We start from the raw sequence: 23,111 nt of genomic DNA, 5'->3' as shown, positions 1-23,111 counted from the left end.
ACAATAATTTAAGATATAGATAAAATATGATAACATTATATTTCGGTGTCACCCTTGCAATCTACCCTAATCAGTCCCATATATGCAGATCTCAACCGGATCATTTTGTTTAAGTACTGTGCTACGTTAAATGTAATTTTCAAGTTCTGGCTGGACATAAGGTAAGTTATTTTGATGTGGGGATCCCAATGGGTCATTCGTTTGGTATATAGACCAAGATACCTGTCTCTCACCCTCTTATACAGACAACAGTCAAATAGGATGTGAGCCAGGTCCTCTACCTCTGCCGCTCCGCAAATGCAGAGACACTCATTGTACGGTATCGCATGAAATCTCCCATATCTGACCATTGTGTCAAGCTGTTCGAATCTCGCTCTCATAAATATCTCCCTAAGATGTTTTGGGAGTTGTAACTTCAAATAACTGTCTACTTGAAAAGTACGTTTGTATTTACTCAGCCATTTCAAGTTACCCACCTTACTAAGGATAGCTATATCAGTTTGTGCTTCTATATCCTTAATTCTTTGGGCAACTCTTTTTTTAGATTGTTCTAAAATAATGTAATAAAATAATAATGTAATAAATCAGTTTATACTAAGTTCTTATTAATTAATTTTTATCAGTTCACTTGGTTGTATTTTAATGGAAATATTTTACTTTGTAGGAGAGGTTTTAGGGCTTCTGGGACCCAATGGAGCTGGTAAAAGTACAACAATTAACTTGATAACAGGAGACACAGAGGCAAGTGCAGGACAGGTAAACATAACTTTAATCATTTTAACAAGAAAGAACTTGCAGGACATATCTTCTAGAGTTGTTCCCAGGCCTTTTTCCAGCTGCAGCCATAGGGAGCATCTGGAATTTTTTCTGTATTACAGAGTAATGTATTGTGTCTGTCTTCTATGTTTTTGATTTCCCTTTTTCTGACATCATTGTATATGAAAGTGCCTATATAGGAGAGGAGTGGGTAGGCTCTCTATATTCTTCTTTGAGTCTTATGATCAGGAGGAAGGATGGAGTATGTGCCTAAGAATGGAGCAGTTGGCAGCTTTCAAAGTTGTTGCCCAACTCACTCACCCAGTAGGAGCATTGTTAATTTTTTTCCGTCTGGAATGTTGTTTTCTCTGTATACCTTCCTTCCTTCCTTCCTTCCTTCCTTCCTTCCTTCCTTCCTTCCTTCCTTCCTTCCTTCCTCCCAAAAGGTAGTTTCCCTTTTGAAAAAAAGATCAATGGGTGGACAGAGTCCAGAGTCCATTTCACATTTTCTATATTGTTCAGTTGGAAAAAAACAAAAAGTAAAGTTTGAGGATTTTTGCTCTTCCTCCTATTTATATTGCATCGTAAAACTTATCTAATTTAGAAAACTAAAGAAAATGAAATAACTTTGGACTTGTTAATAGCTATAGTTTGACATTAGATGTAGCCCTATGCTATATCTCTTCGTCTTTCTAGGACTTGGTTCTGAGTGCACTAATTTGGTATAGAATACTTGCATTTCATTTACATTCCTTGTCACCTTACTGATATTTCAAATATCTTACATTGGAACAGGTGCATATTAAAGGAACTGATGGAGCTGCATCAGAAGAAAATGCTGCTCTTGGCTACTGTCCTCAGGAGAATGCGCTCTGGTCCAACCTGACCGTGAAAGAACATTTGGAGATTTTTGCAGCCGTAAAAGGAATAAGGAAGGACGATGCTATTATGGCCATTAATCGGTATGGGCAAAGAATCCTTTTTAATAATTAGATCACTGCCAAAAGATTTGTTATTAATAAAAGTCCGTTCATAGATTCAAAACAAACATATTAGTAGTTAATAAGTTATTAAGTAGTTATTTTCAGTTTTGATTTTTCCTTTTGCAGCTCTTGAAAATCAGAATTGAAATTTCTACATAGGATACAATATTACAACGGAATGTCTTTTATTTTCTTAATGTGTTGCAATTGCAGAATAGATTAAACATTGTAAGTTCTGCTTTGTTTTTAGAATATCTCAAGCTCTAGAACTCCGAGGGCATTTTAAAAAGACAATAAAGACTTTAGCAGCTGGATTAACCAGAAAAGTAAGTTCAGTGTTTTGTTACTCTAGTACTAATGGACAGATACTAAAGGTTTGGCAAACATTTGGTAGCACCATCAAGTACAATTGGGTTGCTGCTCTTTGTTATTTCCCCTTATCTCTCTCAGCCATTCTACTGCTTTCTCTCTTGCATTATGTGATCTCTTTTTTGTGTGTGTGTGAAAGTGGAGGCTATGTTGGTGTTGCTTGAAAGCAATTTTTCATAAGATGGTGGCAAGAAGAGAATGTCTAATACAGTATGGCAGCTGTAATGGTATGGACAGCTATGCTTGGAGCCCTGGAAATCTGGATTTAGTCTTTGTTAAGCACCAAACCTTTTATAGTACATGATTGGCTCATGTTTTGCTTGGAAATATTACATTTTTATTAAATCTATTGGACAGTGGGAATAATAAGATGAGCTGCTGGAAAATCAGAGGGCAGCACAGAGCAGCCAGTCAAACAATACCGACATATTAAAAATGGACTTTGCTTAGCAGATGTTCTGTTCTGTGTAGCATGCAATTTAAAATTATGGATTGGGAAATTACCCTCTAGTACACGGGTCAGCTCCCAGCCGCCCGGTGCGTGCGCACCTCTTCGAACGGGCAGTGGTGCGCGTGCACCTCTCCAAATGGAGAGTGGCACCGCCCTTTCCAAGAGGTGCGCGCGCACCTTTCCGAAGGGCGGAGGTGCGCGCGCACCTCTCCAAGCCGCCGCCATCCCGTCCGGAGACCTGCCGTGTTCGTCAAACATTGACGAACATGGCAGCTGTGCAAACGGGATGGCGGCGGTTTGGCGAGTGCGCGCGCACCTCTCCCAAGCCGCCGCCGTCCAGAGACCTGCCGACGGACGGCGGCGGCTTGGGAGAGGTACGCGCGCACTCGCCAAACCGCCGCCATCCCGTCCGGAGACCTGCCACGTTCGTCAAACATTGACGAACACGGCAGCTGTGCAAACAGGATGGCAGCGGTTTGGAGAGTGCGCGCGCACCTCTCCAAGCCGTCCCGTCCGGAGACCTGCCGCGTTCGTCAAACATTGATGAACACGGCAGCTGTGCAAACGGGATGGCGGCGGTTTGGAGAGTGCGCGCGCACCTCTCCAAGCCGTCCCGTCCCGTCCGGAGACCTGCTACGTTCGTCAAACATTGACAAACACGGCAGCTGCGCAAACGGGATGGCGGCGGTTTGGAGAGTGCGCGCGCACCTCTCCAAGCCGTCCCGTCCCGTCCGGAGACCTGCTACGTTCGTCAAACATTGACAAACACGGCAGCTGCGCAAACGGGATGGCGGCGGTTTGGAGAGTGCGCGTGCACCTCTCCCAAGGATGGCGGCGGCTTTCTGACGCCTCTGGCTGGAATCGTGCCCGTTAGCAGCAGCGCCAGGAGTCTCCGCCGGGGCAAACGAGGGGAAGGGCGGCTCCCCCAGCCTCGCAGATCCTCGGGAGCGGCAAGGACCGGGTTTCTGCTCAGAGGGAGGGGGGAGCGCAGCTCACACGGTCGGCTTCGTCCTCTGGCCCGGCCCAAATGCCGCCTCTCTCGCCCCCTGCACCGGGGCCAGGCTGGGCATGCGAGGCGTTGTTCCCCTCCTGCAGGGCAGCTGTGGAGCAGACAAAGAAGGGAGGGACGTGCTCCCTCCTTCTGCCCCATCCAGAAAAGCGGGGGGGGATGGGCTTCCTGGCTGGGCTTCTTTGGGATGCTGGTGCCTGAAGGGCGGGAGCCGCCCAAGGTGGGCTGCAGCAACTTGCTTCTCTGCCCCCTCTCCAGGCAAGTGGGGCTTCGTCCCCCGCCTCTCCGGACCTGCCTGTGGTGCTCCGACCCTCCCACTTTTAAAAGCCGCTGTTCTTAGGACAAAAGCCCCCGTCGCCCCCTCCCCCCTGCGCGCGCCGGCCTGGCCCCATTTGACGAATGCAGCAGGTCTCCGGACGGGACGGCGTGCACCTCTCCAAAGAGGAGACCCGTCGCTGCACAGGTGCCTCCCATTTTGCTCATGCGCAAAATGTTTTTTGCGCATGCGCGTGAGTGGACACACACACGCGCACTTTTTGCAGCTCCCACTTTTTTGTTTGTGTGATGGAACCGGTTCTGAGTGGCTCTTTTCCTTTTTCCGGTTGCCGACCCCTGCTCTAGTAAGTTCAAAAATTCATTCTCATATATTAAGATTTACCTTGTTTCATGCACACTGTAAAATATTCCAAACTCTGGTATATTTATTAGAGCCTTGGTGGAGCAGTGGGCTAATGCCTCCTTAAGTAACACCAGCTGCCTGCAATTAGTGCAGGTTCGCATCCCACCAGGCTCAAGGTTGACTCAGCCTTCCATCCTTCTGAGGTAGGTAAAATGAGGACCCAGATTGTTGGGGGCAATTAAGCTGACTTTGTAATAATGCCGCTTGGGGTGTGTGTGAAAGCCCTAACAAGCAGGCATATACATAGAATGAAGGCTACTGCTAAGCTTGTAAGCCGCCCTGAGTCTTCGGAGAAGGGCGGGATATAAATGTAATAAAAATAAAATAAATAAATAAATAAATAAATAAGTATTAGTGTGGTCCTAAATAATACATGGCAGGAAATATGATGTCATATTTCATAATTTTGTCAAGGTGACTTCAGCTGTCTAGAACAAACTGAAAGATGAGGAATGTTAGTATTAGGATTTAGTGGTGTATTGAGGTATAATAGATTGTTTTAATTTCCTGGTGCTGATTATGCATTTCAAACTGAAGGCGGCTACAGGATTGGAAAAGATCTGTTTACATTCCAATTCCAAAGAAAGGCAGTGCCAAAGAATGTTCAAACTATCGCACCATTGCACTCATTTCTTATGCTAGTAAATTTATGCTTAAAATCCTACAAGCTAGACTCCAACAGTATGTGGATCGAGAAATATCAGAAGTACAGGCAGGATTTCGAAGAGACAGAGGAACTAGAGATCAAATTGCCAACGTACGCTGGATCATGGAGAAAGCTAGAGAGTTCCAGAAAAACATCTACTTCTTCTTCATTGACTATGCTAAAGCCTTTGATTGTGTGGATCAAACTGTGGCAAGTTCTTAAAGGGATGGGAGTACCAGGCCATCTTATTTGTCTCTTGAGAAACCTATATGTGGGCCAAGAAGGAACTGGACACGAAACCACTGATTGGTTCAAAATTGGGAAAGGAGTCAGGCAAGGCTGTATACTGTCACCCTGCCTATTTAACTTATACGCAGAGCACATCATGAGAAAGGCAGGGCTAGATGAATCAAAAGTTGAAATTAAGATTGCCAGAAGAAATATCAACAACCTAAGATATACAGATGATACCACTCTAATGGCAGAAAGTGAAGAAGAACTAAAGAGCCTCTTGTTGCGGGTGAAGAAGGAGAGTTCAAAACTTGGGTTGAAACTTAACATTAAGAAAACCAAGATCATGGCATCCGGCTCTCTCAATTCCTGGCAAATAGATGGGGAAGAAATGGAGGTAGTGACAGATTTTATTTTCCTGGGCTCCAAGATCACTGCAGATGGGGACTGTAGCCAAGAAATTAAAAGAAGCTTGCTCCTGGGGAGGAAAGCCATGGCAAATCTGGACAGCACACTAAAAAGCAGAGACATCACCCTGTCAACAAAAGTGCGTATAGCCAAAGCTATGGTCTTCCCAGTTGCAATGTATGGCAGTGAAAGCTGGTGTCAACCCCATCCTCGACGTAATCACAATCAGCAGGCCGTGGAACAGGTAACAATGAAGAAGCATTTATTCACGATGTGAAACAAGGAAAAAGTCAGCGTTGGAAGCAACACGCTCCCAACGCTCTTTTATGGCTGCCGTATACAATGGCCCCACCCCTCCTGGCACAGGCCAACATCCGGCCATTCGCACATAAACACCCCTCCCCCTGTGCTCCGTCCGCATGTGCTCCCATGACTGTGCTCCCCAGTGTGCCACCCTCCATAAGGTAAGTGTTCCAGGCGACCCCCTCACAATCCCACTGTGAGACCACCCCTCCCCAACCAGCCGACCCCTGCTCACTCCTAGCCAGACCAAGCAAAGCACTAGCAACCCCGGTCCATGCATCCATGGTGTCTCGCAACCATCTGGGCTCGACTCACAACCGCCTGGAGCCGAGGATGCCAGCAAAGCCGGAACACAGCCAGATACTGGCCCTTCTGGTGTGGCCCCCACCACCAACGAGCAGGCAATAGTGTAGCCCGGTCTGTCCTTCTGGGTGCCTGTGCGGCCTGCCGAAGAATCCAGCCATGCAGGCCTCTCCAACGTCAGGCAGCCCGGCCTGATCCTCCACATTGATTTGTGCTAAGATTGTAAGCCTCCCTGAGTCTTCGGAGAAGGGCGGGATATAAATGGGATTTTTTTAAAAAAGCGCCTGCGGGGCCTTCCGAAAGGTCCATCTGTGCAAGCACGCCCAGGAGCTGTTTGGCGGCTGGTGTTTGGAGCTGCTGAAATTTGGCAGCCTCCGGTGGCTTGGCTGTTCTCATCTGGGATGCCGGACCATTGGGCAAGCTAACATTCTGTTCTATGTTGGCATGAAATATTATGATTTCTAAGATAAGATTCATTTTCTACATTTTAGCTGTGCTTTGCTCTGAGCATGCTGGGTAATCCCACTCTGATGCTTTTGGATGAACCAACCACAGGCCTGGATCCAAAAGGGAAGCGCCAGGTGTGGTAAGTGACTTGGGGGTTAACCCTTTAGAATAAGTGCTCCACTCTTATAAAAAAAGACAAATTCCAGTCTCCCCATTTCCTTCCTTCCTTTCTCCTTTAGTTCTGTTGTGCAAGGTGAGGAACTCTTCTACAATTAATATCTAAAGCCAATGGCTAAACATTACTTCTTACACCTGAATACAGAAAAAGCATCTGACAATATTGCAAGAGGAAATACTTCCCATTCATACCTCTATATCTCAGCTGCTGTTGGAAAATGTTACTATGTTCCTATCTGGGCATATAATGAATCTACTGTAACTCATGCTGAGGAAAACCGGTTTCCTCCTAAATGGCAGATTCTCTTCCATCTTCTCTTCATGATCCCAAAGGTTAAAAGAGAAAACTCTTGAGTCTCCCTTGAGGAGACTTTAGTCATTTTCCATAGTGGGGAAAGAGAGAGAGAGGTAAGGAGAAAAAGATGCAGGTTTTCTTCTCACTCTTTACAATACCTTCATGCAAATTAATTTGGGACTAGATGGGGGTATTTTTGTTTCCTTCTGGCATGGAAGATGTGCCCATTAGTTATGCAGGATCAGAACAGAATGGCAATGGCCGGAGAAGGCCTTTGGAGCTGTTTTAAGGTTGCTTAAACTTCCTCAGCCATTTGTTGTCAACAGGAGAGCAATTCACACTATGCTGCAGGAGAAAGACGAAGGAGTCATTTTGACAACTCACCACATGGAGGAAGCAGAGGTGTTGTGCGACCGAATAGCTATCATGGTGTCTGGACAGCTCAGGTGGGCTTCCTTAAATATTTTATCTATATAACAGGTTACCATAAATAGAGAAAGTATAGATGAAACATAAGTGGAGAACTGCATGAGGCAAAGTGAATGAACTAAAGGATTGCTATTGTTCTGCTTTTATTTTTTTTAATTCAAAGAAGCTATCAATATGTTTCATAGTAATTGCTTAAGTCTATTGAGAGGATACAAAGACAAATGCTGAAACTAAATGAATTACATGGAAGTTCAGATAATTCCACAATAGAGTAGAGAAGATATTATAGATATTACACAGATACCACATCATATAGAGAAAAAAACATATATGGGCAATGGTAACAGATGTCCTGTGTGTGTTTGATACAGATAGCAGGTGCTCTAAGGGTGAACGTTTTTTTATGGGCAAAGAACTTCCACATGAACAAATGTCCAAACTGAGCCAAAGTATCCATTCACCTTGGATAATTACCTAAGTAAAGCCACTTCCCATATGGGCAAAATTCATGATTGATGGGAACTGGGATAGCACACAAGATCCAATGACTTTGTATACTGTAGATATTCCCTGAATGCATGGGAAAGGGCGCCTGCATGAAATACTAGTGGAAATAAACTAAATTTCAAAATAGAATTCACAGATATCATCACTGTCACATCTGCACTCTGGCAACAGCCATTTATCTGCCCACTGGTCTGCCTGTGAACTATCTGGGACTTGCAACTTACCTGAAGGCTTCCCCACTGACTTTGCTTGTTGGAAGTCAGTAGGAAGTAGAAAAGAGCTCCTTGCTGAACAACCACCAATTGTTGCTTAACAATGGCAACAGGGAGTACAGGAATTGCTGTACTAAGCAATAAGGTCAGATGACATCATGCTTTACAACCATATTTCTTAGCAATGGAAATTCCAGTCCCAATTTCTGTTGTTAAGTGAAGACTATCTATGTCTCAGTTAGTAACACCTTGAGACCTTATAGTATATGGGAATCTTTTCTTTCTGCAGGTGCCTTGGTTCAATTCAGTATTTGAAAAGCAAATTCGGGAAAAATTATTTGCTACAAATAAAAGTAAAGGGAGTAGAACAAGGAGAGCTGGTGAATACTCAGATTCTAAAGATTTTCCCACAAGCGGCACGTCAAGAAAGGTAACTTCTTTGCAAATTGACAGATTTTTTTAAAAAAAGTTTTAATTAGTACATTCCATATTAATCTTTGATGGTGAATTTCTTAACTTTTTTTGCTTATGGGATGGGTCAAATTAACCAACTGAATGTGGCTTTCATCTGTTGCCTCTGTTCATTCTGCCTTTGATTAAGGTGCTAATAAAGCCCGATGTATTTGGCTTTAGTGTGCATTTTCTAAGCTGAATTAAGGTTCTTGCATGAAGCTGTTTTCCGAAATTACCACCAACTGTAGCTCAGGGGTCCCCAACCAGGGGTGCTCGCATCCCCTGGGGGTGCGAGACAATATTCCATGGGGTGTGAAAACGTGGGTTTCAAAATTATAGTGCATATACATAATTTATTGCCATTATTTTGAACTTTTGTAGGGGGTGCGAGAATATATCAGAAGTGTTCTAGGGGTGTGGGGTATAGAAAAGGTTGGGAACCGCTGGTATAGCTGGAGAGTTTAAGTAAATGTAAGTGTAGATGTTCCTTTCTATCAACCTTACATTAAACAGAAAGTTTTAATGCTGTGGAAAAAATCATATATCTGGATACAAAGGGAGGTAATGTGTAACACAAGAAGACATCAGACAAACAATCATCCCCAACATGCAATGCAACAGACAAAACTAAACACTCAGCCAAAAGGAGAAGAGAGCACTAAAGACACTGAAACAAGACAAAAGCATCGTCATACTACCGGCAGACAAAGGCAGGCTGATGGTGGTAACGGACAAAACTGACTACATCAGCAAAACCGAAAACCATCTAAACGACATCAACACCTACCAAATAATCCGCAATGATCTGACAAAACAACTAGAGAACAAAATAAAAGACACCCTAAGAAAATAGGGACGCGGTGGCTCAGTGGGTTAGGATGCTGAGCTTGTCAATCAGAAGGTCGGCAGTTTGGCGGGTCGAATCCCGAGTGCCGCGTAACAGAGTGAGCGCCTGTTACTCGTCCCAGCTTCTGCCAACCTAGCAGTTCGAAAGCACGTAAAAATGCAAGTAGAAAAATAGGGATCACTACGGTGGGAAGGTAACAGCGTTCCGTGCGCCTTTGGCATCTAGTCATGCCCACCACATGACCACGGAGACGTCCTCAGACAAGTGCTGGCTCTTCGGCTTTGAAATGGAGATGAGCACCGGCCCCTAGAGTTGGAAACGACTAGCACACATGTGCGGGGGAACCTTTACCTTTACCTTTTTTTAAAAAAAGAAAATTGGAAAAAGAAAAATAGCTAACACCACTAGAGAGAAAGCACATAAAACCACAAATCTCCTCCACACATAGACATCAACCTGACTAAACAAACCATATACCACCTATTCACTAAACAAAATACCCCAAAGTTGATGCTATCACAGAAATACTCCATGTCCACAGAAACCATCATGTAAGTTCTGGATCTATGCCTGAACACATACTTCAAGTTCAATGGGAAAATCTATAAGCAAGTACAAGGTACCCTGATGGGATCACCCATATCAGGCCTAATAGCAGAAGTAGTCATGCAACAACTCAAATCTATAGCTCCACCCCCATCCAACCAAAATTCTGGACATGCTACATCACTTCGTCATCATCAAATGCTCCCAAATTGAAGAAGCACACCACCTACTCAATAACATATTCCTTGGGATCAAATTCACATCTGAAGAGGAAACAGCAAATAGCCTGAGCCTGCAAAGATGAAATGAGGAAAGCTAAGGCTCAAAATGAACTAAGGTTTATGACCAAAGTCAAAAATAACAAAGAAAGCTTCTTTCAACATGTAAAAAACTAGAAAAAAGTTAAGGAAATGATTGGTCCATTAGTGGGGGAAAGTGGCAAGAAGTTGACAAGCAACAGGGAGAAAGAAGAACTATTTAACTCCTTTTTTGCATCTGTCTTTACATAAAGGGAAAAAACAGTCCAACCTATCAAAAACAGTACCATAAAAAACAGATTAGAAACACAAGTTGAGATAGACAAGAAAATGGTAAGTAAGCACCTGTCCAGCCTAGACAAGTTCAAATCACCACAACCAGATGGATTACACTGCAACATTCTCAAGGAACTGGCAGATGTGATCTCAAAACCACTGAACTATATTTGTCAAAGATCCTGGAGCACTGGGAAACTACCGGAGGACTGTACTTCCCATCTTCAAAAAAGGGGAAAAAATAGATCCAGGAAACTACAGACCTATCAGCCTGACCTCAATACCTGGGAAGATTCTGGAAAAGATAATCAAACAACGAATCAGCAAACACCTTGATGCAAACAAAGTCATTACTAAAAGCTAACATGGGTTTGTCAAAAACAGATCATGCCAGACAAATCTTATTGCATTCTTTGACTGACAAAATTAGTGGACCAGAGGGATGCTATGGATATAATTTACTTGTACTTCAGTAAGGCATTTGATAAAGTAGATCACAACCTACTACTTGATAAGATAGAAAAATGTGTGTTAGACAGCATCACCACCAGATGGATTCGGAGCTGGCTGACCGGCTGTATTCAGCGTGTGGTCCTCAATGGAACCGCATCTACATGGAGGGAAGTGTGTAGTGGGGTGCCCCAGGGCTCTGTCAATGATTTGGACGAGGGGATAGATGGGGAACTCATCAAATTTGCAGACGACACCAAGCTGGCAGGAATAGCCAACACTCCAGAAGACAGGCTTAAGATACAGGAGGATCTGGACAGACTTGAACACTGGACGCTATATAACAAAATGAAATTCAATTGTGAAAAAAGTAAGGTTCTACATTTAGGCGAGAAAAACCAAATGTACAGGTATAGTATAGTTGGTACCTTGCTCAATAGTAGTAACTGTGAGAGGGATCTTGGAGTCCTAGTGGACAATCACTTAAATATGAGCCAGCAGTTGCTGCAGCTGCCAAAAAAAGCCAACACAGTGCTGGGCTGAATTAACAGAGGAATAGAATCCAAGATCACGTGAAGTATTAATACTACTTTACAATGCCTTGGTAAGGCCACACTTGGAATACTGCATCCAGTTTTGGTCACCACAATGTAAAAAAGATGTTGAGACTCTAGAAAGAGTACAGAGAAGAGCAACAAAGATGATTAGGGGACTGGAGACTAAAACATATAAGGAACGGTTGCTGGAATTCGGTATGTCTATTTTAATGAAAAGAAGGACGAAGGGTGACATGATAACAGTGTTCCAATATCTCAGGGGCTGCCACAAAGAAGAGGGAGTCAAGCTATCCTCCAAAGCACCTGAAGGCAGAACAAGAAGGAACAGATGGAAACCAATCAAAGAGAGAAGCAACCTAGAACTAAGGAGAAATGTCCTGACAGTTAGAACAATTGACCAGTGGAACAACCTGCCTCCAGAAGTGGTAAATGCTCAAACACTGGAAGTTTTTAAGAAGAGACTGGACGGCCATTTGTCTGAAATGGTGTAGGGTTTCCTGCCAGAGCAGGGGGTTGAACTTGATGACTTCCAAGATCCCTTCCAACTTTATTATTATTGTTAGACAGCAGACTCCCATTCCTCGACATCAACATAGGGAGACTAGACAACAGAGAACAAGAAACCCATGTCTACAGTAAACCCATGCACACAGACCAGATCCTCAGCTTTGCAAGCAACCACCCTACCACACACAAAAGAAGCTGTGTCCAGACCCTCTTTAGAAGGGCCAGGACACACTGCAGCACCACAATACTAAGAAAAGGAGAAGAGAAATGGCTGCTTGATGTCTTTGTCTGTAACAGCTATGCAAAAAATTTTGTATTCCGACACACAGAACCCAAACCATAACACCCCACATAGCCAACCACCACACAAAAAATAACCCTATCATACTAAAAAGGGGTGTTGTGAATGACAGCCAGAATTCTCCAACCTCTAGGAATAGTAATAGTCCAGAAACTCACAGCCTCATTCTGCCAGGAATTATCCAGAACCAAAGACAGGATACAGAAGGACGAAAGAAACAATATAATCTACAATATCAGGTGTAACAATTGCAACCAATTCTATGTGGGACAAACATCACATCAATTAAAAACCAGGATCCACAAATACTGACTGGCAGTCAAACACCACAATCCCAAATCCTTAGTCGCTACCCACACTGATAGGACCAGTTTGATTGGAGCAACACAAAAATCAGCTGTGCTACCACCCACCACATTTGTGAGTTCATCAAAGCTTGGCACGCCACAAGCAATTCCATTAACAGACACATTGACCTACAACCAACCTTCAAACCCCTCAGAATACAAATCAACCACACAACTAACCAGAGATAGCTCCAACCTTCAAGCAACCCACGCACGCTGCACTAACCAGCACTTCACCTCATCTGATGTAACCTCCCTATCACAAGACCCATCACAAGACTCCCACTGTCGACCCCCACTTGACCCACCATGAGACCCATTACAAGACCCTCAGTTGACACACCCACACCTGATTCATCTACTGACCTACTGACCACACAATGCCTTTATAAACAGAAGAACACTGATGCTGATATCCCCTAAACTCCGCTGAAGATGTTACCTAGTCTGGTAACAAAATGTTTGGAAACCAACCCATAAGCTTCAAGAACAAATCATCCTACACCCAACCTACTTATATTCGCCACTATTGCAAAGGAGGTAATGTGTATTTTCCTTGCCATATAAGGCATCTTGCGTGCAGATTCCTTCCCAAATAAACACTCATAACTTTGCCCCCAAAGTATTGCTGTGGGTTTATTAATCATCTTCACTTCCCTGCCAACTTTTTCTTTTCTGTACAAGTAGATCTGGTTGCTCTGTGTTAGCATTTTGGGTCAGTTTAATAACTAATGATTGGTTTCCTTTCCTCTTAGGATATCCACTCTGTTGGTCTATAAGATCCCAATGGAAGATGCCCTGCCTCTCTCTAGAGCCTTTGCCATGCTAGAAGATGGTATGTTTGAATAAATTTTGCAGTGATTTGTAAGGACCTGCAGAGTGCCTGGCAGCTAGATCAGGGGCAAATTTGTTGGCCATCTCAATTTCAGCAACCCACAATGAACAGGTTCATGCAGTACTATGATTTCTTGCCAGCTCCACCCTTGGCTTTGAGTGTGAGTTTCTAATCAAAAAGAGTAACCTTCCATGTCAAAAGCATACTTTGGATAAGGCACTAAGTTAACTCTCAAAAATCTGTGTAGATGCTATCAAAGTGAGTAAAGAGATATATGTTGGGTAGGAAAAGTAATCATGCAAAGGGGAAGGAAAGCAAATTATTACCCAAGTCAGACATAAACAAACCAGCTATAACTGACTTAATATTTTATTTACACAGCTAAACAACACTTCAGTCTTGAAGAGTACAGCTTTTCTTTGAACACTTTGGAACAGGTAATCACTTAGATATTCAAATAACATAGTGGTACTTATAGTGAGAAAATATTTCCTTGCCTACCAGAATAAAAAAGCTGTTCTATAAGGTATTTTGGCTATTTGGTAGCAGGAGATGAAAATCTTCAGTCTTAAGTGACTGGAACAATTTTAAGAGTTATTTTAAATTTTTAAAAAGCCAGGGGGAAAAGTAGCTACTCAATTTTTTTTCCCCTGTAGGCTAAGGGAGGATCTTAAGTGCTACGCTATCTTTGTAGTGCTGGTAAAGGGAATTACAAAAACATCAGATGCATGCTGGAAAGAAACAAAACATTTTAATGCTTTACCCTTACATGGATAAATTTACCTTTGTGTTTCTATCTCAAACAAAACACGGACATAAACTGCTATAATCCATTATGCAATTATTTTCTATTCTCAGAGGTGCCTAGGTAGGAGTCAGAATCAATGTTAGCAGTTTATAAATCTAATGTAACGTATGTGTAATTCCTTTGAAGTTATTGATTTATTGTATTGTCCAGGTATTCCTGGAACTGTGCAAAGAACATGAGCGAGATTATTTTGAATTGGCTCCAACTTCTGTATGGAGAGAACTGTAGCACCAACAAGATAGTTGAAAGACCAATCAAACTACCGAGACAAACACCAGTTTCTTCTTCCAGCAAAAATGGAGGACAAATGGGTTGAACACTCTGAGGAATGTTGCGTCTGGACATCCCCTGGGGAAAAGATATGCCATTTCTGTAGTCTTCTCTCTGTTTAACAAGTACGCCTTGGTGTCTTCAGATTAACCTCCATATTTATCTAAAGATATAGCATTTCTGAATATTTCACAGCTAACAGCAAAATGAATGTTTCTGCACTGTTTTGTTTTTCATGGGAAAAACTGGAAATGGAAATATATTTTTTAAAATATATTGTTTATAGCCTAGCACACAAACATATATAGATGGTATATTTTTCTCAGAATATGTTAATATTTTTAATTCAGATAACAATTCAAGGTATATCCAGTGTTTATTGGGTGGATAAATATACCGGCATACTCTAAATACCTATGTATTGTTGCTCTCCTCAGCTTCCATTTTACTAAATAGTAATAGAGCTGACCCAATTAACTATTGTACTAGGAGCCATTAAATATCATCACAAATTGTATGCTAGTCTGCTTCTTGTGAAATGACTAGAACACAGGTGGGCAACCCGCGGCTCTGGAGCCGCATGCGGCTCTTTGAGCCGTCTCCTGCAGCTCCCAGCCGCCTGGTGCGCGTGCACCTCTTTGAAAGGGCAGTGGTGCGCGCGCACCTCTCCCAAGCTGCCGCCGTCTGGAGACCTGCCGAAGTTTGGGGAGGTTTGGGGAGGTGCGCGCGCACCTCCCCAAACCTCCCCAAACATTGGCAGGTCTCCGTACCTCCGCACCCTGCCTGCCTGCTTCTTTCCGCTGCTGGCTGCCCTACGACATAACCCGCTTCATGATCGAGTGCGATGCCTGCAAGGACTGGTTTCACGGCAGGTAACACAAAGCGATCGGGCCTTTCCTCCCCCCCTTTCCCTCCCCACCGCTCTAGGGCAGAGATCCCCTTCCTATCGCTCGGGGCCTTTTGTCTCTTTGGCTCGCCAGGGCTGGAGCGGCGAGAGCGAGCGGGAGAGGAGAGATGGTGGGCTCCTGGCTTCCGCTTCTGCTCTGTGCAGTTTTCCAACAGGCCTTTTTGGAGAAGAGGAGGAGGAGGAGGAGCCACTCTCGTTTCCCTCTCTTGTATTTTGTGTATGTGTGTGTGCGTGTGTGGTTTTGTTTTTGTTTCGTAAATTGTCAAGCCCGGGCATACACAATGGACTTCCCCCCCTCCTTCCTGGGGCTCTGGTGTCAAGGGGCTGCAGGTAGTGGTGGTGGTGAAGGAGAGAGCTATTGTCCTTCACTCGGGGAGGGACGGCGGGAGGACTGGCTGACTGACTCGCTTGTGCTATAAAGGGTGTTTCTCTCCCTTTTTTAAAAAAATTTTTTTGGAAATTATTATTTTATGAGCTCCTGGTTTCTGGCCGGCTGCCTCCCTCCCCCGATCGGGGGTCTTATTGGGTGGATTCAATGGGGAGGGTTAAGGATTTAAGGTTAGATGCTCCCCTCCCCTCACTTTCTCCAGAGAAGGCATGGAGAGAGCAGAACCGAGGGGGGGGGAGGTTGAGGAAAGCGGTTCCACAATGTCTGGCTAAGAGGGAAAAGCCAGTCCCGGGAAAGGTCCCTACCGAGCAAGTGGAAACCGCAAGGACTGGGGCAGCGGAGGCGGCTCCCAGAGAGCCCGTGCTCCGGGTGGTCACTTGCTTCGCGTCTCCTGAGGGAAGGGGGGGTGACTGGAGTGGGCGTGTTTCCTCACCTGCTGGGCGCTGCGATTTGCCCGGGGAACGCGCGGGCCCCGAATGGCAGCATGGAACGAGGAAGCGGACAGCCAGGGCTTCCCCGAGAGCCGCGGCCACACAGGGTATTCCTTGCTGCGCAGGCTGCTGAAGCCTGGCTCTGACGCCACTTCACCTCGGAGCGAGCGAGCGAGCGAGTCCGCTCCACCAAACAGGGGAAGCAGAGTTCCCGGCCGCCAGACTCAGCCCGAAAGGTGGGCGGAGGAGAGCACAGAAGAATAGGCGAGACCCCTTTCTGGTCTTCCTGAGGTAGCACTGTCTTGTGGAAGACAGCCCCCCCACCCCACCCCTGTTTGCCACGTCCACCTCTTGACACTTTCACAGTACCCCACCCCCCTTTTTTGTTTGTTTCTTTTCACCAAATGAGATACAAGGGGGGGTGTGGTCAAAGCTTTGGCTGCCGTCTCCTGGGCGGCAGGCTGCTTTTAATTCGCCTTGTCCACCACCGTCAGCAGTGGAATCTGAGACAATGTAGGCGCAGGGTCTGGAAACTCCCTCAGCCACCCGCTTGTCTCCTTGGCTTTTGATTAGTATTTGATTTGTGCAGGAGGGCTCCCCGCCCCGCCGCCTTTATCAGGCTTTCTTGGCGCTTTAATTATCACTTCACCTCGCCCGCGTCTGCCTTGTTTGCAGGGACTCTCTGGATACCATCTGAATATCAACCTGATCTTTGTGCCTCGCAGTGGCGGGGTTGTGTTGCATGCAGAAGGCAGACGTGTCGCTCATTTAAAAAAAAAAAAAAAAAGCTGCTGCCGTCCCGTCCGGAGACGAAAGCGGCAGCTTTGCAACAAGCGGGGCCGCTACCCATTCCGAGAGTGCGCACGCACCTCCCCAAACCTTTGGAGAGGTGCGCGCGTACCTCCGCGCGAACGGGCAGCGGCGCCGCTCTTTGAGAAAGCTGCGTCTGCAAAGCTGCTGCCTCCGCTCCCTTCCTTCGCCCGGCCTGCTTTTCCAACCTCACTTCCCTCCCTGCCAAAGCTCCTCCTTTTCTACTCAAACCGATTTTCGGGGTTGCTCGGCTTACACCCAAACGTCCCTTTCTTGCCGCTCCTCCCTCCCTGCCTGCAAAGGCTCCAAACGTCCCTTTCTCACCGCTCCTCCCTCCCTGCCCGCAGAGGCTCTTACCCTCCCCTGGCTCGTTCAACGGGGAGGGAATAGGTCGGGTGCCCCTTTTCCCCCCCCTGAGAACAACACGTGTAAATCTCAAAACGACCTCGGCAAGCTTCGCGCAAAGCCGCCAGGCAGACCCGCAAGCTGTGGCTCAGAGCCAGCAGCTGGAGGGGAAGAAAAAGACGGCGTCATCTGAGGAGTCTCTTCTTTGGCTATCTTGCTCTGCCTGTCTCCCGCTTGAAAAAACCTCCTCAGCGGATCGGTGAGGTGAAGAGGCCGGGCTTCCTTCGGGGGGCCTTTCATTCCTGTACAAGGGGGAAGGGGAACTCTGTGCTTGTGTGTGTGTGTGTGTGTGTGTGTGTGTGTGTATGTAAAGCACGAGAGAGGGAGGAAGAGTGGGGGAAAGCGAGATCTCAAGCCCCGATGTTGTCGTCGCCGTCTCTGCTGAGCAGCGCCGCTTGGAAGAGAAAAGGAGCAGGACAGGCATGCTCGCTCCTGCCCTACTCCTGCGCTCTTCCTCGGCCCACTGCGTCGGTGCTGGGTCATGTCAGCCGGCTGCGCGTTTCCACGGCTGCTCCCCGGCCTGCCGGAAGTCCCCGGTGGCTGCTGGGGCATCGAGAGAGACGCCGGTGGCTGCTGGGTCGTCCCAGCGGCCGTGCTCTTCCCCGGCTCGGTGGAAGGCTGCAGTAACGTGGGGGCTGCCTACAGATGCAGCTGGTCACGGGGCCCGGTGAGTCCCTCCGCGGCCTCACCGGGTGTCGGGCATGTCGAGCCCCACACCGGGCAGTCTCCCTGCCGGCAGTGGTCGATCGGAGGATGCAGCCGGCATGCGGAGGGCAGGCCCCCAAGATGAGGTCGGCCTGCGCTAGTGGTGTGCGAGGATGGCGGGGGTGGCTCCCGTGGCGAGGAGGGCGTGTCCGTGGGGGGTGAGGGCCTCGCGCTGTGCTGCGAAGAGGGGCCCTGCCGAATGTCGCGCCCATAGGCCGCAACAGCTGCCGCGGCCCGCCTACAGAGCTGCCGCCTTCGGCAGCCTGCAAACGTGCCGTGGCAGCTCCCCCAAAGAGGAGGAAAGCCGCCGCGGCCCGTTTGCAGGCCGCCGCCCTCCTCTCTTTGGGAGAGCTGCCCTGGCACGTTTACAGGCTGCCGAAGGCGGCGGCACCGCTGCCACTGGGAACCGGTTCCATCACACACACAGGAAGGTGGCAACCACGGGCGTCTGCGCATGCGCAAGAAAAAACCATTTTGCGCATGCGCAAGACGTTTTTGCGCATGCGCGTGCATGGACGCACGCATGCGGCTCCCACTTTTATGTGTGTGTGATGGAACCGGTTCCCAGTGGCTCTTTTCCTTTTTCGGGTTGCCGACCCCTGGACTAGAAGAAGACATGAACAAGCTTTTTTTAATAAAAGAAAAGCCCCATATGCCATTGTTAAACCATTAGTCTTTCAGAAAAATATACTATTCTATCTAAGGGACTATTTTATGTAGCCTTTATAGATTAAAAACCAGCCTCTGATTGCATTCTCTGTGATATGACTTGGAAGAAATCTGAAAAGATCTCAATAGATTATTGGTGATTCCAGTTGACTAAACAGCTGGAAGTGGATGCTCCTCTTCAGATTAGACGTAATAACAGGGACAATTTTTCCCCCATCCTATGGCAGGAAGGGATTAAGTAAGGCTGCATCTTAACATAGACTTTGTATAATTTTTATATATTATATTAGAAATTATCAAAAAAGAGCACCACTGACCTAATTTGGTGGGTCAGTGAAAAGCAGTTATGTCACATATAGCTATATTTATTAGCACCAAAGAGTATATGATGGCCTTTAGCTAAAGAGTATATGATGGCCTTTAGCTCTTTTGTAAGAGGGACAGTCTGTTGATAAATTACCAGAAGACAAATGTAATGTCTTCAAACTACTAACCACCCACAAAACTGGTAGCTATATAGCACAGGTGTCAAACTCTCCAAGTCACGTCACGTGTCGTGACGTATCACAACTCTTTTTGCCAGCAATGGGGTGGGTGCGGCTTCAGTATGATGAAACCGGCCCACGGGCCAGTAGTTTAACACCTCTGCTATACAGGAACAATATTCCTGTAAAAATGAGTAAATTTATAAAAAAACACAGTAACTCAAGAAACTAAAAACCTAGGCTCAAAAATTTTAGTACTGTTTAGAGAAGGGATCTTATTCTAAGTGTTTTACATGCTTTTGAGATTTATGGCTCAGTTTATGGTCTCAGATCTACCTATACACAGATACTGATTTGATGATAACACAGAATAAATTTTAAGAGATTTAATATTTGATATGCCTTTAATTAAAGTCATGTGTCTTTATTATTGGATAAATGCAATATTTTCTTCAGTTATTTTAGTGCTAATCCTAATTCTATTCACACTTCTTGGAGAAAAATTTTAATACAAATCTGAATACTTGTGGTTGTAATTTATAATTTTTATGTGGATAGAGATATCTAAAAAGACCCTAAACAAAGAGTAAGCAGTATAAAGCTTTGAAAAGATGTAATTTATTTGCCATTGTTTTCATTACTACTGGGCACAAAGAAATCTATGATTCCCCTTTGTACATATCCAGTTGACATATTCTGACCTCAAAGCCCTATAGAAAAGTGTTCACTTTGGTCTCCTACCTGCATTATTTGAAGGCAAATTCAGCCATATTGCTGGTGAAAGCTGTTTCTTGTCCTCCATGTTGGATGGAGGAAATCAAGTACATTTTGTACATACTTTTAATATGCTCCCAATATAAGATAGCTGACACTTTTGTTGAGAGAAAAAATTGCAATGATGGAAGTACAAACACATACACTTTCCTTATTAGATCAGAAAGACTTAAATACTGATAATCATGCAACATTTTACTGGATGGCAAAAAGGAGTTGAAGTTTATAATAATTGAACTCTTAGTGATATATCATTACTGAACATTATATGGAAAATAAATGTCATTTAAGCAATAAATACCATGTACGTTATTAAAATACTACAGGATTGTTTCTTTAAACACAATTTATGTACCATTTGTTTCAAACCATACTTTAATTTTGTTGCCCTGGAATTAGAAGAATTGTCTTGGAAAATTTAGATTTGGTAAAAAATACTCATGATATTGTTAACTAGAATTAACATCATAAATATTTTACATTAGCTCCTATCCTGTTCTTTCCTATCCTATCCTATCTTATAGGATAACCTTTATTGTCATTTTTTACTATAAGCACACTGACCCACATTAAAAATTAAATTCTGTTGTCTGCTCTCAAAAGAAAGCAGTATCTACCCATACCTATACATAACACACATACACACACACACACACACACACACACACATGTATATATATATATATATATATATATATATATATATATATATATATATATATATGTGTGTGTGTGTGTGTGTGTGTGTGTGTGTGTGTGTGTGTGTGTGTGTAGATCTAGAGTCTCGGGTTTCTTCCCGCGTTCCTTTCATCTTCAGAAAGTTGTGGCGACGTTTCGACGAAATCCCATCTGTCATCATCAGGCCGGAGTTTTCCTCCTGCTGCTTCCGGGAGCAATGCGTGGTCTGGCTGTTCCTTTCCTTCCAACTGCCGGTGGGGCTGTGTTCTGACTGGGTGGAGGCGTGGCTGCTTTCTGATTGGGTGGGGGTGTCCTCCGACTGGGAGGAGGCGTGGTTGTCTTCTGATTGAGTGGAGGCGTGGCTGTCTTCTGATTGGGTGGATGCGTGGTTGTCTTCTGATTGGTTGGAGGCATGGCTGTCTTCTGATTTGGAGGGGTGTGTTCTGAATGGGTGGGGTTTTTTGTTGTATTGTAATATCCTGAGTGTTGTGATTTGGTGTCCTGAGGAGTGGGCTGTGTAGTGGCCTCCAGAGCTTTGGTTTGGCTCCGAGTTCGAGGACCTGCTATGTATCTTTGGTATGGGTCAGTCAGATTCGTGTGTGCGTTCTTCTGCTTGGGTGATGGCACTTTTGCTTGACTTGTTCTGTCTTCTGTGTGGGAGAGTTTTTGTTCTGGGTGTGGATGAGTCTTGCTGGGGCTGGTGGCATTTGGGGTTGTTTGTTGGTTTTTTAAATCCTTGTTTGCTGAAATTCGTTTCTCTATCAATGCTGGTTTCCAAATGGCATGTAGGCGGGAGGTGTCGTCTCGCTTGTTCATACTGTCTGGGTGTTTTTCTATTTCAATGGCTTCTCTGATTATTCTGCTATTGAGATGTTCTATTTTGGCGATTGTTTTTGTACCTTCAAAATTGATGTTGTGTCCCGTAGTGTTTATGTGTTGTACTAGTGAAGATGTGTGATCTTTCTTCTGTACTGAGTTCTTATGTTCTTCTACACGTACCTCTATTCTTCTGTTAGTCTGTCCGATGTATGTTGCTGGACAGGAGGCGCATGGGATTTGGTATATGCCCTGGTTTTCCAGTTCTATTTTGTCTTTGGGATTTCTCAGGATGGTTGATATCTTTCTGTCAGTGTTAAATGCGGTTTTGATGTTATGTTTGCGTAGTACTTTACTGATTTTGTCGGTTGTTCCTTTTATGTAGGGCAAGATGGCTCGTCCGTTGTTCTGTTCTTCTTCTTGGATGTTTTTCTGTTTCGGAGTCCCCTGCTGAATCATATTGGTGATTTTGTTTTTTTGGAACTTGTTTGCTGTCAATATGTCTGTCAGGGTGTGTAGTTCTGTTTGTATATGTGTTTCATCTGCAAGGCGTCTGGTTCTTGTTATTAGTGTTTTGGCTACTGAATTTATTTGTGCTGGGTGATGATGTGATTGCGCATTGAGGTAACGGTTGGTGTGTGTTTTCTTTCGGTAGACTTATATATATATATATATATATATATATATATATATATATATATATATATATATATATATATATATATATATATATATATATATATATATATATATACTGTATATATATATATATATATACACACACATATACATAAGGTTGATGTTATTTGGAACAGTACTATGACTGAATTTAGATGTTCTGCTTCAGATACCACGAAGCCTCCTTCCAAAAGGTAACAAGGAAAACAAGTCATGAAAAGGATGTGTAGTGTCACAGACAATCCTGCGGACATTGCTCAAGCAATGCTTATATGCTATGTCCTGGATGGAAGGGAGGGAACTGCCAATAATCTTTTCAGCCATCCTCACCACTCTCTGCACCGCCTTCCTGTCTGAAGCAATCATGCTTCCAAACCAGACAGTAATCCAACATGACAGGTTGCTCTCGATTGTCCTCTGTAGGAAGGGGTAAGGACAGGGGAAGGAAGATGTACTTTTCTCATGCGATGTAGAACATGCAGCCGCTGTTATGCTATCTTTACCAGTGTCTCACTGTAGAGTGACCAAGCTAGTCTACTCGTTAGCTGCACACCCAGAAACTTGATACTTGATGTTCCATAGGTGAATCATTAATACACAGATACATGTGGCTGTGGCTGCCTTTTCTGAAATCGACAATGGTCTGTTTTGTTTTTCCTACATTTAAAATGAAGCTGCTTTTGTTACACCAGTTCACCAAACCATC

General features: G+C 44.8%; 1 protein-coding gene across 1 annotated transcript in view; it reads left to right on the top strand.

The window, feature by feature from the left end:
- Positions 1-15,201, top strand: part of LOC310634880 (ABC-type organic anion transporter ABCA8-like) — a 71,506-nt gene extending 56,305 nt beyond the window's left edge. The window contains exons 29-37 of the mRNA XM_083353418.1: positions 665-756; positions 1,552-1,718; positions 1,990-2,065; positions 6,630-6,724; positions 7,384-7,503; positions 8,495-8,635; positions 13,502-13,581; positions 13,963-14,018; positions 14,540-15,201. Of these exons, the coding sequence (XP_083209544.1) occupies positions 665-756; positions 1,552-1,718; positions 1,990-2,065; positions 6,630-6,724; positions 7,384-7,503; positions 8,495-8,635; positions 13,502-13,581; positions 13,963-14,018; positions 14,540-14,617 (905 nt within the window). The 3' untranslated portion in view covers positions 14,618-15,201. The remainder of the gene's footprint in view (positions 1-664; positions 757-1,551; positions 1,719-1,989; positions 2,066-6,629; positions 6,725-7,383; positions 7,504-8,494; positions 8,636-13,501; positions 13,582-13,962; positions 14,019-14,539) is intronic.
- Positions 15,202-23,111: the final 7,910 nt, after the last annotated feature.

This window comes from Vipera ursinii (assembly GCF_947247035.1).
Source record: "Vipera ursinii genome assembly, chromosome: 2".
NCBI lineage: Eukaryota > Metazoa > Chordata > Lepidosauria > Squamata > Viperidae > Vipera > Vipera ursinii.
This window is presented reverse-complemented; position numbering and strand designations above follow the sequence as displayed.